Source organism: Aptenodytes forsteri, unplaced genomic scaffold (assembly GCF_000699145.1).
Source record: "Aptenodytes forsteri isolate BGI_AS27 unplaced genomic scaffold, ASM69914v1 Scaffold178, whole genome shotgun sequence".
Lineage (NCBI taxonomy): Eukaryota > Metazoa > Chordata > Aves > Sphenisciformes > Spheniscidae > Aptenodytes > Aptenodytes forsteri.
In genome coordinates, this window is record NW_008795136.1 from 581704 (window position 1) to 601029 (window position 19326).

The window sequence follows — 19326 nt, forward strand, 5'->3', positions numbered from 1 at the left end:
GGTCAGGTTGGACGGGGCTCTGAGCGACCTGATCTAGTTGAAGATGTCCCTGCTCGTTGCAGGGGGGTGGGACTAGATGGCCTTTAGAGGTCCCTTCCAACCCAAACCATTCTGTGATTCTGTGATTCTACGACTTTTTTCTATTTTAGTGTTTTTATCTGAGTGATAGTAGGATGAGGGGAATTATTCAAACATTTTCATTGTATTTCTTTAGAGAGTGAATTTCTTCAACACTGTTGTTTGTAGGTACTGGAAAAACTTTGCTTGCTAAGGCTGTTGCCACAGAATGCAACACAACCTTTTTCAACATATCAGCATCCACCATTGTCAGCAAATGGAGGGGTGATTCAGAAAAACTGGTCCGGGTAAGAATTATTATCTTATTCATTATAGTTAAACAAACACCAGGTTCCCACTTAAAGAACTGGAGTTTAACACAGAACTGGAAAGTGAGTATTCCTCTGATACTCATCATCTTTCCTGTCTTGGACAAAACGTGTGACTCTGTTCCTATCTAGTTCTTAAAATGGCAATAACATCACTTCTGCAGAAGTGGATGGATTCTGGCTGTGGAATTTTAGTTCTGTAATGCAAGATGAAGCAAATGTCCTGAAGGCAGCAAAGATTTTTGACTCACTGAATAAGAGACAGAGTTCCTAACTAAAAGAGTGTTTGCTTACTGACCCCTTCAAAGCGCTTTCCTAACTAAAAGGGTGTTTGCTTACTGACCCCTTCAAAGCGCTTCATATCCTTTCTGTGAGGATTGGCTCCTAGAGTCCCTACAAAATGTTATTTAGATTCCCAAATTTGCTACTATTCTTAATCTTCAGGGCACAGAATTGGCAAAGAATTCCCTTGTCACAAAGATCTTATTAGTCAAACACAGATGTAATGTTTTAAGGAAGGTAGTTTGATGGTAAATGGGTAAATGTATTTTTGCATATAGACTAGCAAGTAGCATGCATGGCTCAACTGTGGTACAGAAAAATTCAGGGATTCAGGTGTAGCATCCTTGCCCTAAGATGCCCATCTTAATCTCTCCGTAATATCCACCATTTCAGTGTAAGAAATCCACAAGCTCTTAGCCTTCCTTTACGCTCATCTCTTGGGCTACACTTCAGATAGATACAGAGCTCTTGAAAATGAGTAATTGTAACAGATTGCACTCGGCAAATGGCATTACAAGCATTGTTAATCTCTCTTGAAATTTAGGCAATGTCTGCGACATAATTATTCTTCCTGTGTCCTTTGTCCTTTAAAATGGCACATTTTTCTTCTGACATTCACCTCCTATGTTATTGATCCTCTTGACATCTGTCTCAGTAGCTTCCTAGAAGTTTCCCTTCTGGCAGGAGTAGGGATGGGACTGTCTGGTTTTTGACACCATCCTCCAAAAGGTTTCTGTGAACATGCTGCAGCATTTGCCACGATATTGAATTTGTGGCATTTTACCCTTCATTGAGTTTTTGGCAGAATCCAGAAATGGATTGTGGATCAGGACAGCTCTAAGAAAAGTATTGTGTGAATTTATATCCTAAAATCACATGAGGCTGCTGCAGGAGTTTTCTGAAGTTGTGTGAAGTATATGTGGGTGTTGTGGTCACTTGGAGGCATGTCCACTCATCCTGTTTCTCTCAGTTCTCAGCTCTATTGGTGTGATTTTATATTCTAGATTTGTAGTAAAATTGCAGACTGGTCATGGACTACTTGTGACTCTGGGCAAATAATTTCAACCCTGTGCTTCATATCCAAAGTGTAGAAAATAATATATATCTTTTTAAATTCATTTTTTTAAGTGTTCAGATTAAAAAGTGCTGGATTAATACATATTGTTAGTGGTATTTATTTAAAAACTCAAAGAACACTTCACTGAAGAAGAACTGACGATATGTTCTTACCGCTAATATAAGCCTCTCCATGTTTACAGAAAAATAGGCGAAACTTCTTTCTCCAAAGGGCAGACCCGGATTTTTTGTGTCAGCTTAATATTCCATTTTTTAATCTTGATTGTTCAAGCAGTTTCTGTTTGTTTTCACCAGGAAAACCAAAAGAACTGCTTGATTCTTATCAAGAGAATCAGTCCATTTTCTTTCATTATGGTTCAGCTGATTTTTTTTTTTCTTTTTTCTCAAATCCTTATTTAAAAAACTACAAATGGAGCAACAACGAAAGACGGATGTTTAATCTCTGATATCAGTTTAGGAGTTCCCAGAATCCTCTGATGGATCATTTTCTTCTATCCCATTATTCACAGGGTACTCCGATAGGATTTAGCCAGCAAGATTTACATATAAAGACAGGATTACAAGCCTGTGTTCTTTATATCTTCTTTACAAACCTTTCAGAATTTGAGAGGATTCAGGGACCCTCAGCCTAGCCAGAGCTTTTTCCCAGCAGGTATCCCTTTTTGTCCTAGAAGTTAGGCACGTGGCTACTGTTACTTATCTTCTGTGCCTGTGGCCCTTAATGCCTTTTTGTGTTAGTTTATCCTTTCTTTCACATTTACTCTTCTCTCTAAACAGGTGTTATTTGAGCTTGCCCGGTACCATGCTCCTTCCACAATTTTCTTGGATGAGCTGGAGTCAGTCATGAGTCAAAGAGCCACTGCTTCTGGGTAACTGATGAGACCGCTTCCTATGGCTTTAGGAGAATATTTGTCCCCCCTTGACTGCATGTTTTCAATAGTGCGTGTGTGTTCAGGTGCTGACTGATGTTTAATCATAGAGCGTACCTCTTAGAAACAAACCTTAGCTGAACTAAAGCCTGAGGCTACTCTATAAACTTCAACAGGAGCACGAGTGGCCCCCTGAAAGACTTGTCTTTGTAATTACAAGACGTTGTAATTACTTCACATGATAATGGTAATTTTCTTGACTTTTTATTAAGCAATTTTTCTTTTGTTCCGTTGTCAACTTCAGGAGCCTTGTAGTGTGTAATTGTCAGAATGCCTGTCAGCTCCGACAGTACCGCTTCATGGAAGCCTTGCATGCGCTGTGGGGATTCAAAGAGCGCGATGTAGTGGTGGTTTCATTCGCAGTAGATGAGATCAGTAGAGAAGCGAGCGTGAAAGCCAGGTTGTGTGAAGATTAGCAAGGGACTGTGGGTCCAGCAAGACTGGGAGAAGGAGGGAGGTGCAAGAGTGTACAACCGCTGGTGCTCAATGTTAAAATAAGGGATTTGAAGTGGAAATAAAGGCAGTGGGGGCGAAACAACAGATGACTTTGTTAGAGGCGAGTAAGAAGCAGCTGATTTTGTGACACTTTGGACAGGCTTGGTCGTAGCAGGGTAAGATGGAGTGGACGCGGTGGAACGGGATTTTCATTCATGGGAGAAATTTTGGTGGCGTTGTCAGGACTTCCAGATGCAGGAATGGGAGGATGTTATTCTTGTCACCCATGGTGTAGACAGTTTATAGTTGAAAACAGATTGAAAAGGTTAGGGATGGGGAAGAAGCAGGAAAAATATAAAAACATTGTTATAACCATTAGGGGCCCATTACAGTGGATTTTATGTACTGTAAATTATATGCTCACAAAGATTTATAAATAGAATATGCCATATTGTAAAGATACAACTTGTAATAATTGTCAGTTAATAGCTATAATTATGGGCCAAATTTTGCTTTCCTATATAGTTTTAAAAGCTCTCATTAACATCACTGAATTACGTATTTTAATAAGGATTTTTATCTAAGATTATGTAGTTATTTTTACATATCCCTGTTAAATATTGACTTGGCACCGATGTGTGGATGCGTTTGCAGAAATATGCCATTAAACCTGAATTGTAGCTCTTACCATCTAAGGCCCTGATGTTTTCTCTGGGTTTGATCCAGGAGTTTCCAAGAACTCCACATCTGGGACCAAGAGTTCGCGTTGGTTTCCTGCAAAATTGGTTACCTGGATCAGGGCCAGGATTCTTAGCACTTTGCTTAAGTTCCCCTCCTCTTTTTGAGGAAGGATCCTTTCTGTGTGGTCTCTGCCCCATTTTTAAATTCATTTCAATACGGCGTATTTTTCTGTTTGCTTTTGATAGAACATTTTGCAAAATACTGAATTCAGCGGTAGGTGTATCTTCTTGTGGCCACTTAACATTCACTCACAGAAAAATGCCAGTAGTTGCCCTGCGTGGGTAGGTGCGTTAGTTATTTCATGGCAACTATCGCATTATAAAAATTCTCTTATATAGATCAATCAATCAAAGCCTTAGCTGTTTTCCAGTAAACGTCAATGTTGCGCGGAGATTAATATGAAGAAAAAAACAAAAATAAATGTTTTCTTTGGATTCAGTAATAGTGAATTCCCCTCACTTTAATGCACTGAAAAGAGTCCATTTAAGTAACCATTAGAAAGCTTGATTTTAATGCTTAGATGTTAGCTAATGGAGCTTAATCATGCTTTGAACTGGGGCAAAACTGTGACAAGGGCTCAGTTGCTGTGAATGACACTGTATAAATAAAGATGATTACTTTAATGCACTGAGCAAATAATATTTCTCTGAATCTTGGTAGTGGTGAACATGAAGGAAGTCGGCGGATGAAAACAGAATTACTGGTGCAGATGGATGGCTTGGCCCGATCTGATGATCTTGTATTTGTTTTAGCAGCTTCCAATCTGCCATGGTAAGAGATCCAGAGAGTACATTTTGAATACATTTGCATGAGCTTCTAAGCACAGATAAAGATTTTATTTAGACTTTTGCAGAAAAAGCCTTGATATTTGGTTAAAGCATTTAAAGATTAATTTGGAGCTTTTACTTTTAAACTCTACAGTTCTTGCTATTTGTGCCACATGAGAATAATCCATAATAAAGTCAACATATGCTGGTGCTACCAGCTGCTAATATTTAAAATGGAGTATTTGACTTCATAGGCAAGTTATTTACTATGTTTAAGCTAAGAAGGGTTTCAGCCTGGAACTGTAAGGTGCTTAAAACATCTAGTGCTTAGAGGGATACTCCATAAATAGGAATGCTGGATTTTATTGGTATCAAACGTGACTTTTAAACGTCGAGGGACAAAATTCTTCAGTTTCTTTAACATAATTTAGAACAGAAGAATAAACGGTTTAAGATTGGGACTAGGGCGCTTCATCATGTTGGTTCTCAAAATGGGCAGGACGTATTGAGAACAAGGCAGACGGGAGAGGGTGAGGTAGGGAGGTAACGTTAGTGGTGTAACGACTGCGGATGCTCGGGGGGGTCCAACAGACAGCAGAAAATGGCCAGCTCACGTGCTCTCCTTGAGTAGCGTCTCCCGTGGCCACTGTCAGAGCCAGCATGTTGATCTGGCTTGATCATTCACCTGAACTAGTGTAGTATATCTTTTTCTTTCATACAAAACATTATCAAATGGTTGCAAATGGTACATGGGGAAAACAACGGCTGCTGGTTAAGCACAGCTATTTTTAACAGTCTGATTTGTAGCTCACTAATCATTTCCCAGAGTAGGAGCCAACACCTGTACAGGGAATCGAAGCACGTTGATGACGGGCTTGTTTTCGTAGGTCTGGAACTAGTCTGTGGATTTCTGCCTGCCCTGAGATTCCCCCTGTCCCTGGGCTACCAATCCATGAAATCTTCAGTGGGAGAACATCTTTCCCAACAGAGAAATCTGGGCGTTGGAAGCAGAGAGGGGAACCTCAGCAAAGTAAACTGTGGAAATTATCTGTTTGGTGAGGGACAGTCTTGGAGGCAGATGTCTGCAAAAAAGATGAGTTAGGCATAAGAAGGGGTTTTTTCCATGCTTCCTCCTCTCTCTGAAGTGTACGTGAAGCAGAGAAATACAAGGTGTCTGCTGCGGGCAGACTGAACGTTTTGCAATTTGTTGATCATCACAGCACTGAGGTTTTTCTTGGTATCTGTGTCCCTAAAGGCGTGCAGACCTAAGTGGGCCTAATCACCTCTCGCACGTAGAGGTGGTCAAGCTAGGAGTCTGAAAAGGAGAAGGCAGCAGTCCTGTTTCCAGGGAACTTCAAACCATGGTCTGGGAAACGTTTGGTGGAGCCCAATGGCAGGTGTTCCCGGGAATGACCTTGCGTGAGCCGCAGCTCTGCAGCATTTCAAGTGGCGATACTTGAAATGTGACTGAAAGGCGCATTGTTCATTGATGTGACGGTGTGAGAGCTGCAGAGCAGGGCATCCAAAACTGGCCGGGAGCAAGTGAGGGCTCTGCACCCACAAAACCACAGGCTTCATTCGGATTGTTTTTCATGGTTAGTGATTTTTGGCTGATTCTCATGAGGTTGACACAGGGAGACGTGTTGGAAAAGCCTCTCCGTGTGACCGGAGGGCTCTGGGCTGTGATCAGCAGGCTGTTGCTGGCCGTAGGGAGTGTCTGAGTCTGAATGACACAGTGTGTGTAACCACAGCTGCTTGCTTTTGAGTACTTACAAAAAAGCATCAACTCCCAGTGCGTATTTTATTTTGTATAATGTACGTATGCAGTTCTCGGTCATGACACACCACCTAACGTTCCCTCACAAAGTTTGTGGTAATGCTTCATTCCTTTCCTCAGCTGATCCCCTTTTTGGCAGGCCTGGTTGAAAGGCCAAGGGAGCAGGCAAAGAGAATTAAACAACAGAAGTGATGTCGGTGCCTCAGAACAGAGGCCCAAAAGTAATATTTTCAATCACTCCCATGGGGCCTGTAAGCCTGGCCCATTTCAAAACACGTTGGTGCTGAGAAGCCCGAGTCCTTCAGAGACGCAGAAGAATGTGGGTCCCCAGGTCTCCATGGCTCTGTGGACGGCTCTGCCGTACAGTATTTCCTGCGTGAGGAACAAAGGGGTGGTTTTACCCCAGCCCGTCATCTTTCGTGAACTTTGTGGGCAGTGTTCGCATCACATAATTTTGGCACCTAAGGTAGGAGGCAAGTTTCCCCTGCTATGAGACAGTCGACAGCAGAACAACAGATGCAGCAATTCAGAGCAATTGAGAGACCCACCGGCGTCAGTGCTGTTTAACATCTTCATCAGTGACTTGGACAATGGGACAGAGCGTGCCCTCAGCAAGTTTGCAGATGGTACGAGACGGGGAGGAGTAGTTGATAGACCGGAGGGTTGCGTTGCCGTTCAGAGGGACCTCGGCAGGCTGGAGGAATGAGCCCACAGGAATCCCATGAAAGCTCAAGTGCGGGTGGTCAAACACTGGCACAGGTTGCTCAGGGAGGTTGTGGAGTCTCCATCCTTGGAGATGCTCAAAACCTGACTGGATGCGGCCCTGAGCAACCTGCTCCGGCTGACCCTGATGTGAGCAGGGGGTTGGGCTAAATGATCTCCAAGAGATGCCTTCCAACCTCAGCCATTCATGTGACGGTGTACATCAAAGCAGGGGCCTAATTAGGTACCGTGAGAGTAATTCAAAGTATTTCTCTCTTCTGAATGTAAGAAAGCCTAAGGGGAGTGGTCTTCTAAGTTAGGCATAGAGGCACAGCTGCTGCATAGAAACAAGCGGTGTGTCACCCTTCACTATCCCTCATGAAAATTAGACAAAATAAATACCTAAGAAGTCACTTGAGAATTACAGGGTTCTTCTTCTGGAGTTTCTGTCCATCGTGGGAAGAGATCCAGTCCACCACCTCCTACAAGTCTGTCTTTCCCTCTACATTTTCTTTCCTACTGCAAAACCTTATGTTTCCCATACAGTCAAGGAAGGATGCTTCCGAGAGCCACCAGGCAGACATCTCACCTGCTGAAATTCAGGTGCCAAGAAGGCGACATATACAGGTTTTCACCTGCCTCTCCCTGTGGCCTGCCCAGGGCTTTCAGGCTCTTTAACTAAGAGAATGGCGCTGTGGGCACCTCAAATTTATGTAGAAATGAGATGTACGAGTTAGGCTGGTTCCTACCCTGGACCGTTAGCGTGAGTACAAAGCCATCGCTGGCTTTTATAGCCATAACAGCGGAGTCTGTGTGTTGGTTTGGGGGATTTAGGCCTTGGACAAACTCATGAATTCAAATCAGTACAAAGACCACCTTTCCGTGGTCTCTCAAATTATCCTGTGAGTAGCTAAGCTTCACATGTAATGCTGCAGCATGGCAGTATTAAAAAAGATCAGATGTCTTTAGAGGATCCGTGTCTTTCTACTCTTGCACACTGGTTTGAAAGGAAAAATTGGGTATTTGAAACCCACTGAGGAAGAGTTCAGAGATAGCAGCTGGTCTGAAGGTCACCGTGTGGCTGGTGCTGGATCTAGGGATCTTGGAGATGTGTTAACGTAAGCGCGAGGCTGACCTCTCTCTGCTTCTGTGGAAAGAGATTCCTGCGTGTGTCTTGTTACCATGTCTGCCTTACGCAACTGATAAACTCCTTCTGGAAAGTCATGCAAAAATTACAGAATACAGTTTTGAGTGTTTTACACATTTCATTTTGGATCATTTTGCAATTCTGAAGTGCTAATATCTGCAAAATTGCTTCTTTGAAACATCAAAAATAACACAGCTTTTTTTTAAGGTAGATCCAAAATGACAAGATTTCTATTTTGGGGGAACTGTTCCCACAGCAAGCTGGCAATCTGTGTTGGTACGAGGGTGGCAGCTGGGACGTTGTGAGAAGCCAGCTCTCGCTTTTGAAAGTTTTCTACCCGCGAGCTTAGAATTTCCTTTTGGACTTTCTCAACATTGCTCGTGGGCAGGTTGGATTTTGCCCTCTCTTAAGCAAATCCAACCTATGAGTGTAATGACTAGGTTGTCTGGCAGACCTGTGCCTACCGCAGAGAATATGCTTTTAAGATGTGGGTGAGTGTATGCTTAGAAAGGGGGATGGAAAGCTAGTGAAAGCCATGAGCATCTTCTTACGTCGTCATTGAGGCTCACAGCCTCGAGGAATTTGGGAGCGTCTGCTTCCAGAGAGGTCGGTGGGGTTTGAACCCCCTTTAAGATCTCAACTATATGTTTACAGATTATATTTATGTGTATTAGGCAACATTCAGTCCTACTGGAAGACCCCAGACTTCAGCTGCATAGGGATATTTCATGACAAAGTTTCAAAATACCTCAGACTACAGTCCGAGGTTGTGGCTTCACAGCACAGCCCTTTGTTCTTGCAAACATTTGGGATTAAGCTGGATTTCAAGAGATTTGTTTAACTCGGATATTTATTGATCATGAAAAAAATTAGTACCAAGCTGCTTTTAGATGAATGAAAAGAAGCCTAAACAAAGCTCTTTACGCTCTCCCAAGCTGCACTGCAGCTATTGATCTTCCTCTTCAGCCAGTGCTTGCTGCCCAGCCTCGCTTCCTGCTACTCATCAGCGAGGCACTTTCTATTGACAAATTACCTGTTGAAATGATTCAACGTAATTAAATAAAATAAAGGCCTCGTTACTGAAGAAATAAAGTGACCCCCTAACCACGTAGTGAATGTTTCCTAATGTATTAGTGCATTTAATTCGACTTCCATTGCAGTGCTGCTTTCTTCTCCCTCCCCAACCTCGGGGTGGGTGAAGCTTTGGTGCAGGCTGATAGACTCTTCCCTTCTGTCCAAGCCGAGTCCTGTCGGAGCCGTGAGCGCACGGCCAAGATGAGTTCAAGAAGAGGTGGGTTGCGAAATCCAAATCAGATCTGGGATTACCCTGCAGTGAGCCCTTTCCTTCACTCTCAGCAGCGCACGGTGTGTACGGTGGAGGAGAGCGAGGAAGGAAAACGGAGGAGGACGGTGTGGGGAAGCCCTAAGAGGAGCAGGAGAAGATGTAGAGTGAGAACAAGCCCTCAGCTTGTGGGGGGTCTGCCCGGGTCGTCTGCACAGGAGGATGGGAGGTGGGAAGGATGAGAAGCTCACTCGTTCTTGGTGCCTTTTCCTCCAGAGCACTGCAGTGACGACTGCCCTGGGCAGGGATTAATTATGGACCGGTCAGCCCTTGTTGCTGTTTCTGGGTTCACCCCTGGAGCTGTTGAGGGCTCTTAATTTCTACCTAAAATGCATTTGTTACTCTTCTCCCTTCTGGAAATGAAAATAGGAGTTTTGTCTTGTTTATCTTCGTGAAATTTGGGAGTGATAACATGGCATGATGCCTCCTGATGTCAACCTGGGGGAGCTCCAAAAAGTCACCCGCTTTTATAGGTCCCGTACAGCTTTGTGTATCTTTTCATGAGCATTTCTTAACACTTTTATTGGCTATTACTTCAGAGGATATTTTGGTTGGCTCAGTGCTTATTATTCTGTTCTGGTTCATGTCACTTAACCTTGCATTTGATCGCTAACAAAACAATTCGGCAAGCAACCTAAACACTTAACAAAAATATTATGTCTTCATTTTCCTCTTTAACCAACAAGCAGGGTCACTGTAACCTTTCTGGATAAACAGAGCAACTTCTGTGTGTCAGGGGACGTATTTACAGAACATGGCTAGGGAGCTCATGAAACTGTGATCTTGGGGGACACCCCAGGAGTGCTCTGAAGTGGGAGGAGTGGTGGAAAACGTCATCGTTTAGAGGATTTGTAGGGTATTTGCAGAGACTCTGGCTGTGATTGTCCTTTGCCTGCAAGGGCGGTTTAGAGTACTTGCATGGGCGCTTCTAAAACCCTGAGAACTTTTACTCTGTTTACGCGGAGGATGGTAATATGGGTAAATAACAGCCAAGGGGTTGGTCAGCCAGAGAGTAATTATTTCCTGCCAAGCAAAACAATTTTCAGGAGAAGTTGAGCTGAAAAATACATTTGGAAGGAGTGTGGGGACTAAAATGGTTCTTTGTCTGGTCTGGGTGGGACCCTGTGCGAGAGGCGTTGCACTGAATGTTGGACGGCATCTTGAACAGCCTAAAAATATCAATAATAATGTCAATATACCAACAGCCACTGATTAGCAAACTCTGGTATTTACTTCTGAGGCCTTGATTAGAAGTACTGGGATGGATCTGAGTGAATTCCTGTTGTCCTCCGAGTTCCTATTGGTCTGGTTTATCTAACCTTTGCTTCCATTGCCCTTGGCTCAGCACACGTGGAACAAGCCCTCCCAGTCTGAGAGGTCCTTTCTGGGGAGAGGGACACTTCTGCTCCCGCTGAGCTGAGAGCCAGGCGTGCTGAGGTCTGTGGGAAGCCTAGGCAGGCACCTGGATGGGGATTTGGGAGCCCATTTTTGGTTTTCTTTATCATGTGCTATGCCAGTAGAAAACATTTGCTATTAAAAAATAAGGAGAAGTCACCAAAGGTGCCAGAAATAAGCTCTACTGGTGTGCTACAGATCCATCCTGAGCTGGCTTGGAGTTCCCTGTAAATTAAAGAGGAGTTTCATACAAGAAGCGTTGCTTGAATGTTGACTTTGCTGGCAAAAAGATTTCACCCAGGGACTCGGGAAAGGTAGAGGCAGGTTTATTTAAGTGTACCTACGGTCCCAGATTGCAGGGACAGTCCGCCAACAGCTGGCTCCTCCTGCTCAGCCGACAAGGGTGGAATGGTGCTCAGGGCTCCGGTTTTTCTGTCCGCACAAGACACACTGAAGTGTGTTTCCCCTCGATGAGAATTTCTCGGCAGGTATGAGGACTGAATTATATTTTAAACTGAAATAATAAGTCTGTGACTGAATGGGGCCAGTAGAGACAGATCGGTACAGCACTTGGAAGGGTAATAGCTCAGAGCAGCTCCTGGAAGGCACCAGAGACTTATGAGTGAGTAAATATTTTGTAGCAGCTATCTCTTCTTGAAAATTGTATGGGTGACTGGAGTACTTGTACACCGTTCCCACTACACAAGTGACAAGGGATGAACTGGAGTAGGAATTTGTATTCAGTTGTTTGGTTGTGTTACCGTTAGATGCGAACAACTGAAAAGCACTTGGGGAAAAAATAGATGAAAATGAACTGTTTGGCTGCGTGTCTGAGGGGAGCTGGCGTGTCGGGCATACCAGGAGTCCTGATGCTTGACAGAATCGGTGGCACTGGCAAGAAGGACTGTTTCTAGATGGTGATGAAATGCATTGAGAAAGGAACGGAAAGAAACGTTCATTTTTCTTTCAAGCTTCCTTTGTGCATCACAAGCAAGTAAAAATGAAGAGGAGTCCCAATCTTTTCTATTTTACCTTTTTTTTTTTTTTTTTTTTTTTTTTTTGTTAGGCAAAACACCTTTATCAGTGTTGATGTTGACAGCATCGTGGGTTTTGGCTCACTGACACATTTATCCAGCCTGTCCATCCTTCACATGATCTTTTTTATAAGGATATTTTCCTTTGTGGCTGTATTGTTTATCATTTGTATGGCAGGAACAGTCTCAGATCGATGTCTTGTTCTGCCATAAACATGGCCCTTGCATCTAAGACCTTCAGTCTGTATTTTATACCTACAAAGCATCCCTTACGAAGTAGCAATTAATTAGTATTGACAGTGCTCCAGACAGACAATTTGTAGTGTCTCCTTAACAGCAAAGGGAGAAAGGGAGAGGTTATTGCTGATGAGACATAGAATCATAGAATCATAGAGGTCTTTTCCAACCTCAATGATTCTAAGATCATCGAGTCCAACCGTCGACCCAACACCACCATGTCCACTAAACCATGTCCCTAATGCTGCAGATGAGTATCAGAGCCAGGGAAGATAACTAAAACTTCTGATGGTTATTGTTAAGCCTCATTGTCACAAGCCAGCGTATCGCTAAGACGCTGAACAGGAATACACTGGATAATTAATCCTTCCCCCCCCCCCAAAAAAAAAAAATTAGGTTGACACAGTTACAGGTGGGGTTGAAAAATGTCAGTCCCTGCTGCGAGGAACTTGCTGTCAAAGCCATGTCTCCGCAATGAGACGCGCTGAGACGATTCCTCTCCTCCTTTGCTTGCAGGGAGTTAGATTCTGCCATGCTGCGGCGGTTGGAGAAGAGGATTTTGGTTGACCTCCCAAGTGAAGAGGCACGGCGGGTGATGATCCAGCACTGGCTGCCTCCTCTGAGCAACAGCGGAGGAGTGGAGCTGAGAACGGCTCTGGACTACAGCTTGCTGGGCCAGGTGAGACAGCACCGCAGCAGGGACAGTGCCCACTCGGTGCTTGAGGTCCTTCCGGGTGGGAACCGTAAGCAAGAGTGACATACATCACCCACAGCGGTGGGACTATGTTGCAGCAGAAGCGGTCGGAAGCAGAGGGTTGGGACGGCACCTCTGTATACAGCAACTGCGACATACAGAGCTGGGGGAAGGACCTCAGCTCAGCCGGAGGCTCCAGCCAAAGGGAGAGCAGCAAGGCACGGGGCTGAGCATTTCACAGGCACCTACCTGGCCGTGGAAATCGCTGGTTTCACACAGCTCCGCTTGCAAAATGGTGTATTCTGATCCTCTCTGTTGGGCCAAGTTTTCAGCCTTAAATACAGGGAGACTTCCAGCAACAGTATATTTTATGACTCTTCTCACCAGGCTGGGAGCAATTCCAATTCATCGGGGTAATGAAGACTTAATTGTGTAGGGAAGGTTTGTCACAGCTCCACTGCTGCGGGAGAAAAGAGCATTTAGCTGGTGAAAAGATTCACGAGATACCCAGGCTTTCTTCATTTAGCCCTTTGTCACACCCTGAATTCTTTCAAAATATCTTACAGCTTACCCAGTTGGCCCTTTTTATGTCTGTTCACAGAGACAATACTGCTCGGTTTTTGTTTCGTAGATGTTAACGAGGAAATACAGTTATTTTGTTAACAGGGAAGCTGGGAACAGATACAGAAAGATGAGTTTTAAGAGACAGAAAGATGAGTTTTATTTGACTTACAGAAAATCGCCCTTTAGAAAGAAAATGCCCAGTATCTTGTTCCTACAAGGTACTGTGGGCATTCAAGACAAGAACAAGCAACGTAACGTTGAGGGGAGGGAACACATAAAAATATGTGTGTTTGTGTGTACATATATACACACACATCTATTTCAGACAGGAATAGACTTTACAAATATTATATATAAATATATATGCTTGTAAATGCCATTCCTGTCCGATTTGTAAGCCTGTAAGCTGTAACGTCTCGTTCTGATCCCGTCACAGGAAACAGACGGGTACTCCGGCTCAGACATAAAACTGGTGTGCAAGGAAGCAGCCATGAGACCAGTGAGGAAAATTTTCGATGCTCTTGAAAATCCTCAGCCAGGTACCGCAGCTCTGAGTAGAGAATCCGATCCGGGAAACGCTGATCTGCTGCTGTAACTCTAGAAATTACAACGTTAACCCCAGCAGGTGGAGCTCTGTTATCTGCCTAGGAAAGTTTTAAACTGTACATTTCTAAAACATGTACCTACGCTAACGCTTCTGAAAATCAGGCCTTTTTTTAAGGCTGTCAGTATCTGTGCTCTGTGCACAAATACAAATTTTTCTTTATCTCACTAGGTTTATTCTGTTGTTTTCGTATATGAAGCGTTGCATTAGGCAGGGACATGAAAGAATGTCTTTTGGTAATAACAGTAATCAATTCTCTTCTCTTTAGGTAACAGTAACTTACCCATGATCCGATTAGACACGATCACAACAGCAGATTTCCTGGATGTGATCGCCCACACCAAGCCGTCAGCAAAGAATCTAAGCCAGAAGTACACAGCTTGGCAGAGAGAATTTGAGTCGGTTTGAAAAGAAAAACCCCAAAAGATTGAAAACTTCCAAGACTTTTGCTATCCAAAATGGCATCGCCTTGCCTCCGAAGGATCAAACGGCGATGGGGAAGGAAGTGCCGTTGTTTCCAGGAAAGAGGATGCAGTGAGAAATGTCAGGGGGAAATCTTCGCTTTCAAAATTCAATGGGGGGGTGGTTGGTTGGTTATTTTTTGTTAGCCGTTTTCCATGACGATTCACAAAACATTCTTCGTGGAAATAGTGTGATGGCAGTTGGTATGTAATGAGGACTCCAGCCTTAATTTTATGTATAAAGACGTAGAGATTGCTTGCTTGTCGGTCTTTATTCGTGACAGTTGTTTACAGGTTTGAGGTAGAAGACCTGGAGCAGAAAGCTTGTTAAGAACAGCTAGATGATTAGTGTAACTCTCCCTTTCTGCGACTCGCTAGAGCATTGCAGTCAGCGTAGCTTTGCCAGCAGAGACTGTACCCTTTTTAATGAAACGTAAGTCGCTGCTTTCGATGAAATTCGGGACCTTTGCAGTGCCTTGTAAATTTGGTTCGTTTGTCATCGTTTTCAGCTGAGATCAAAGCCTTGATGTGCCAAATGTGTTACTTTCCAGTTGGTTTGGGCTATTTCCAAGGTGGAAAAGGCAAGGAATTAGAGGAACTTGGAGACATTGTAGAAAATCAGCAGATTTAGGCTTAATCTAACTAGAAACTGGATTGGTGGTTCGCAGCCAGCCGTAAAATGCAAACGGCGAGTCTTTGCAGCGCAGTGGTAAATACTAGCCAAGTTGGAGACTTTTCTGCTTATAACCATGGCCTGGTAACCAGTCAGGACTGCCACCTGTCCCTTAATCTCTTAATTAGAAATTCTAATCAGTCCTGTTTTCAGGCTCTCAGGTCTCATGGCTGCCCCTCTCTTACCCTCCCTCTTGCTTGGCGAGACTGTTATCCTCTTTGCAGCTCTGCCAGGGTTTTCCTTGCATGGGCTTGCGTGCAGCTGCCTCTCTAACTACGTACCACGGTCTTGCATGCTTTCCAGCACGCTCCAGGACCTCTGAAGCACTGACAGCCTCTTTTTGTTCTAGCGTCAGTCACGTTGTCAGAAGTCTGTACGGGAAATGTCTTCACAGGATTTTGCTTACAGGTCTCTCGCCTCCTGAACCCGACTCTGACTACGGGCCAAAGACCTCCCTTACATACTCCAAGCAGAAACCAACACAGGTTCAGAATTGTTGGCATGAACACTAGATGCGTGAATTTATTCAAAGCTGGAGGTTACAGTTTGTGAGGGCACACAAACAGTATCTAAAGATGGGTTTTGTTCCTGGGGGGGTTTATTGTTTCTTGTATTTCTACTGCCGAATCTACTCCGTCCACACGTTCTGTCTCGGACAGAGATTAGATCTGAATGCAGGTAACCACCCACCAAGTGAGACTGCAGGTGGACGGTCTTTCACGTAAGGAGAGCTTCCCATTCATTCTTCACGATGATTTTTCTTAACAAGAACAAGCAAGGCTTATTAACACAAAACTGTATTTTCAATAAGGTTAATACTCCGGTAACGTATAATTACAATCTAATAATTTAACACTCAGCAGCACTGTAAAACAACTGTAGAGGACTTTGATTATTACAGTTCACAAATGGACCAGAAAAGCTATTTACCATCATTACAAAGTTGGTTCTTGTCGGTGGCTTTAGCGCACAGAAAAAGCATGGCGTACTACAGAATTAAATCTCATTTTACAGCTCTGCTAACCAACTGTGTAAAAACTGGAATCTGTCCCCATGGCTTATGAAGGATTTTTCCCGTAACATTAAAAAGAAACAACAAAACCCCAACAACAGTGAAATTTTGCAACTGTAGCATTAATAGGACCCTGCTGAAGTCTAATTTCAAGAATTCACAGTCTCTAAGGCATTTAATACCAGATTTTTGTTTCTGTACCATTCTTTTTAATAACAGCATCTAATTAAAACATCTGTAAAATGCTGACAGTTTTAATTTTATGTAAAATTTGAAAAACAAAACCCAGGATCTGTTCTAATGAGAGGAAAGATCTCAACAGCAGTTATTATTAAACAATGGTGATATTTTAATTTAAAAGTCACTTCTAAATGTGCCTAATCTCTACCTTTAAATTAGAGCAGAGCAGAATCATACTCAGTGAAATCACTACAGGCTGACTCAGGCTCTGTTAGTCTTGGAGGTTTATTTACTTGAGTATTTCCAGTGGGGTTTTTTTTCAGTTTAGCTTATTCAGCAGAAGAACGTGACACTTTCCAGACAGGGCTTTTCATCAGTTATTTCTTGCAAACTGGAAATAAACAGACCTCTCTGCCGTGCTCCCTACGTCGTTCAGGAAAGCAGCTGTGCTGGTTGTAGCCTTTCTGTCTCACCTGCCAGGTATCCGCAGTCCCTCATCACAGCCTCGTGAAACTACTACAGGAAAGGGGCTTTGCCGTGACTGGGCCGGGGCCCACACCGATCCTCTGCCCTTTCACGACTCGAGTGGCAGGAGCTCACGGCTAGGTTTCTGATGCAATGCATGCACTGATCCTGTGGCCTTAATTTTTGAAGCAAGAGTAAAGGAAATGATGTGAAACAGAGGTCTTGTCAAACTAACTGTTCCCTTTCTCACAGCAGACGCTCTAGGATATGTTCCACTGCCTCTGGGAAATTCTCACAGGTTAAGTAAGGAGCGGGATTGATTTTGTCTTCATCTGCCGGTCGATATTTACCTGTAACAGATTAACAAAAACATACATTTACCAAGTTCCTTTGGGTATCCTTTTTTTTTTTCCCTGAAAATTACAGCTTCCTCGGATCAGGAGGAATGCCCATCTGAGGTTCCCCTGCAACAAATATCTCACAAGTCTTCCCTAAACAACCACCGAGCCTTACAGAAGATTCCTCCAGGGGTGGCTCTGGCTCAAAATTAGCGTTACTTACGCACTGGTTTCACTCCACTGTACTAGCACTATTCTTTCACTGACTGTTCAGATATTCGTGTTGTAGGTTCTTGAAATAATAATAATGTTATCATCTTCCCTTCTGGGTTTTATGAGGAAGAGTAGGATTACTTGCTTTCATTTTCAACATAATGGACTGTGTGGCATGAGCAGCTGCCACCTCAGAAAGACCTTACCCAGTCCATGGTACCATCAATAATACCCGCCAGTCCCTTAGGGTTCCACTTTTGTCTGAAGCAAAATTACTTCTATAATTACCAGTGTAATTACTAGGGAATGCCATCAGAGTTCCTGAATGATTAGAGGTTGCATTGCTATGACCGATTTTGGCAAGCTTAAAGATGTCACAGTAACAGTTCTCTCTGTTCTTCGACCAGCGCTCGGGATTTTGGAGTCATGGGAAAAAGATTCACACCTACAAGATCAGCCGCCCACGTCTATTACTTCCTACCATCCAGCTCCCAGTTCGGGGGTCTGTGCTCCAGCCCTGTTGTTGAAACATTAAATATAATGGCCTATCCTGACTTAATCGCAATCTACTGCTTGACAGGCTGCCACGCTGCAGCTGAGGAAACGTATCTGCTGCACTCACCCCAAAATGAATGGGGTGATGGACTCGGGGTCTCCCAGCAGCCCCTCGGTGTGACAAACCGCGGGCATGGCGGGCCTCTACAAGGCACCAGGGCCAGACCCAGGGCTCAGAGCGAACCTTTGCTTTGGGCACGGGGGGCTGCCAGTACCCAGGGCCAGATCACTGAGTGCACTGCTGTCTCCCGAAATGACCGATCCATCGAGTACTTACCGGTCCTTACCAAAATCCCACGCATGCCCGCATTCTGGGCGCCACCAACATCATCCCTGCAGTCCTGGGACAGAACGGGAGATCAGCTGGTTAGTGGGCACAGACACTATTTGTTAACAGGTTTTTCATGACGTTCTCTGCCTTGTACATCACTAATCAGCCACTTAAAAGCAGTCAAATCCTGTAGCTACCTGTTAGACAAACTGTCACGGGAATGATTTACTACGTGCTTTTTGCCTGATCAAATAGCGACCGACGCGAGAGAACTGACCCCATGGACTACACGTTCAATCCTGCAAGTTTGATGGTTCAGTTTTCACCCCTCGTCTAAGCACAGCGCTTTTCGAAAGATCCATTCGTGGCATTTGGGAGGCACGACACACAGCGGAGATGGGCACTACGTTAACAGGCAAGTGATAAGGTATTTGGTCCCCACGTACGTCACCAATCATGACGGCCTCTTCTGGGGCACAGTCAGTCCCCCGCAAAGCTTCTAGGAAGAAGGTTTTCTCTGGCTTCCCCACCACTGTCGCTTTGGTGTCCGTCGCGTATTCCAGCCCAGCTACAAAAGGTCCAGGTCCCAGAGCCAAGCCATCTTTTCTCTTGAAGTATCTGGCTTTATGAATAGCTATAAGAGGAGCACCATCCAAAATCAACCTAAATGAAGAAGGAAGTACAAAAATTATATTAAAACCCCCCGATATTTACAGCTGAAGGCCTGAACTGGCTTTCGTTTAAGTTGACAAAGCTCCCGCTGACTTTCACAAAGCCCCAGATTATAATGCAAGCTAGCATTCGTTTGGACAGTTAAAGTTCCTTCCTTACTCTTCCCCAGAAACAGCTAGTAAAACAAATCCCCCAAATAAAGAACTTATTATCTTGAGGATTTTAACAGGGAACTATTTTTAAATCCGGTCTATATCTCTCATGTGATTAGGTCCATTACTCTTAAGCAGCCTCACTTTTCACTAAGGCAAACATCCTAACATTAGAACCCATCTGATTTCCCCACGCAAGTATTTTAAAATACATTAACCAC

At 44.0% G+C, this 19326-nt stretch overlaps 2 protein-coding genes across 3 annotated transcripts in view; one reads left to right on the forward strand and one right to left on the reverse strand.

Annotated features, from left to right (window-relative positions):
- The window catches only part of KATNAL2 (katanin catalytic subunit A1 like 2), a 25996-nt gene extending 10754 nt beyond the window's left edge, over positions 1 to 15242 (forward strand). The window contains exons 9-14 of the mRNA XM_009278431.2: positions 247 to 365; positions 2523 to 2614; positions 4511 to 4621; positions 12768 to 12930; positions 13946 to 14048; positions 14382 to 15242. Coding sequence (XP_009276706.1) covers positions 247 to 365; positions 2523 to 2614; positions 4511 to 4621; positions 12768 to 12930; positions 13946 to 14048; positions 14382 to 14521 — 728 coding nt within the window. The 3' untranslated portion in view covers positions 14522 to 15242. The remainder of the gene's footprint in view (positions 1 to 246; positions 366 to 2522; positions 2615 to 4510; positions 4622 to 12767; positions 12931 to 13945; positions 14049 to 14381) is intronic.
- Positions 15243 to 16026: 784 nt separating this feature from the next.
- HDHD2 (haloacid dehalogenase like hydrolase domain containing 2) overlaps positions 16027 to 19326 on the reverse strand; it is a 16625-nt gene continuing 13325 nt past the window's right edge. For both annotated transcript variants that reach the window (XM_009278432.2, XM_009278433.2), the window contains exon 7: positions 16027 to 17254. In XM_009278432.2, the coding sequence (XP_009276707.1) occupies positions 17151 to 17254 (104 nt within the window). In that variant the 3' untranslated portion in view covers positions 16027 to 17150. The remainder of the gene's footprint in view (positions 17255 to 19326) is intronic.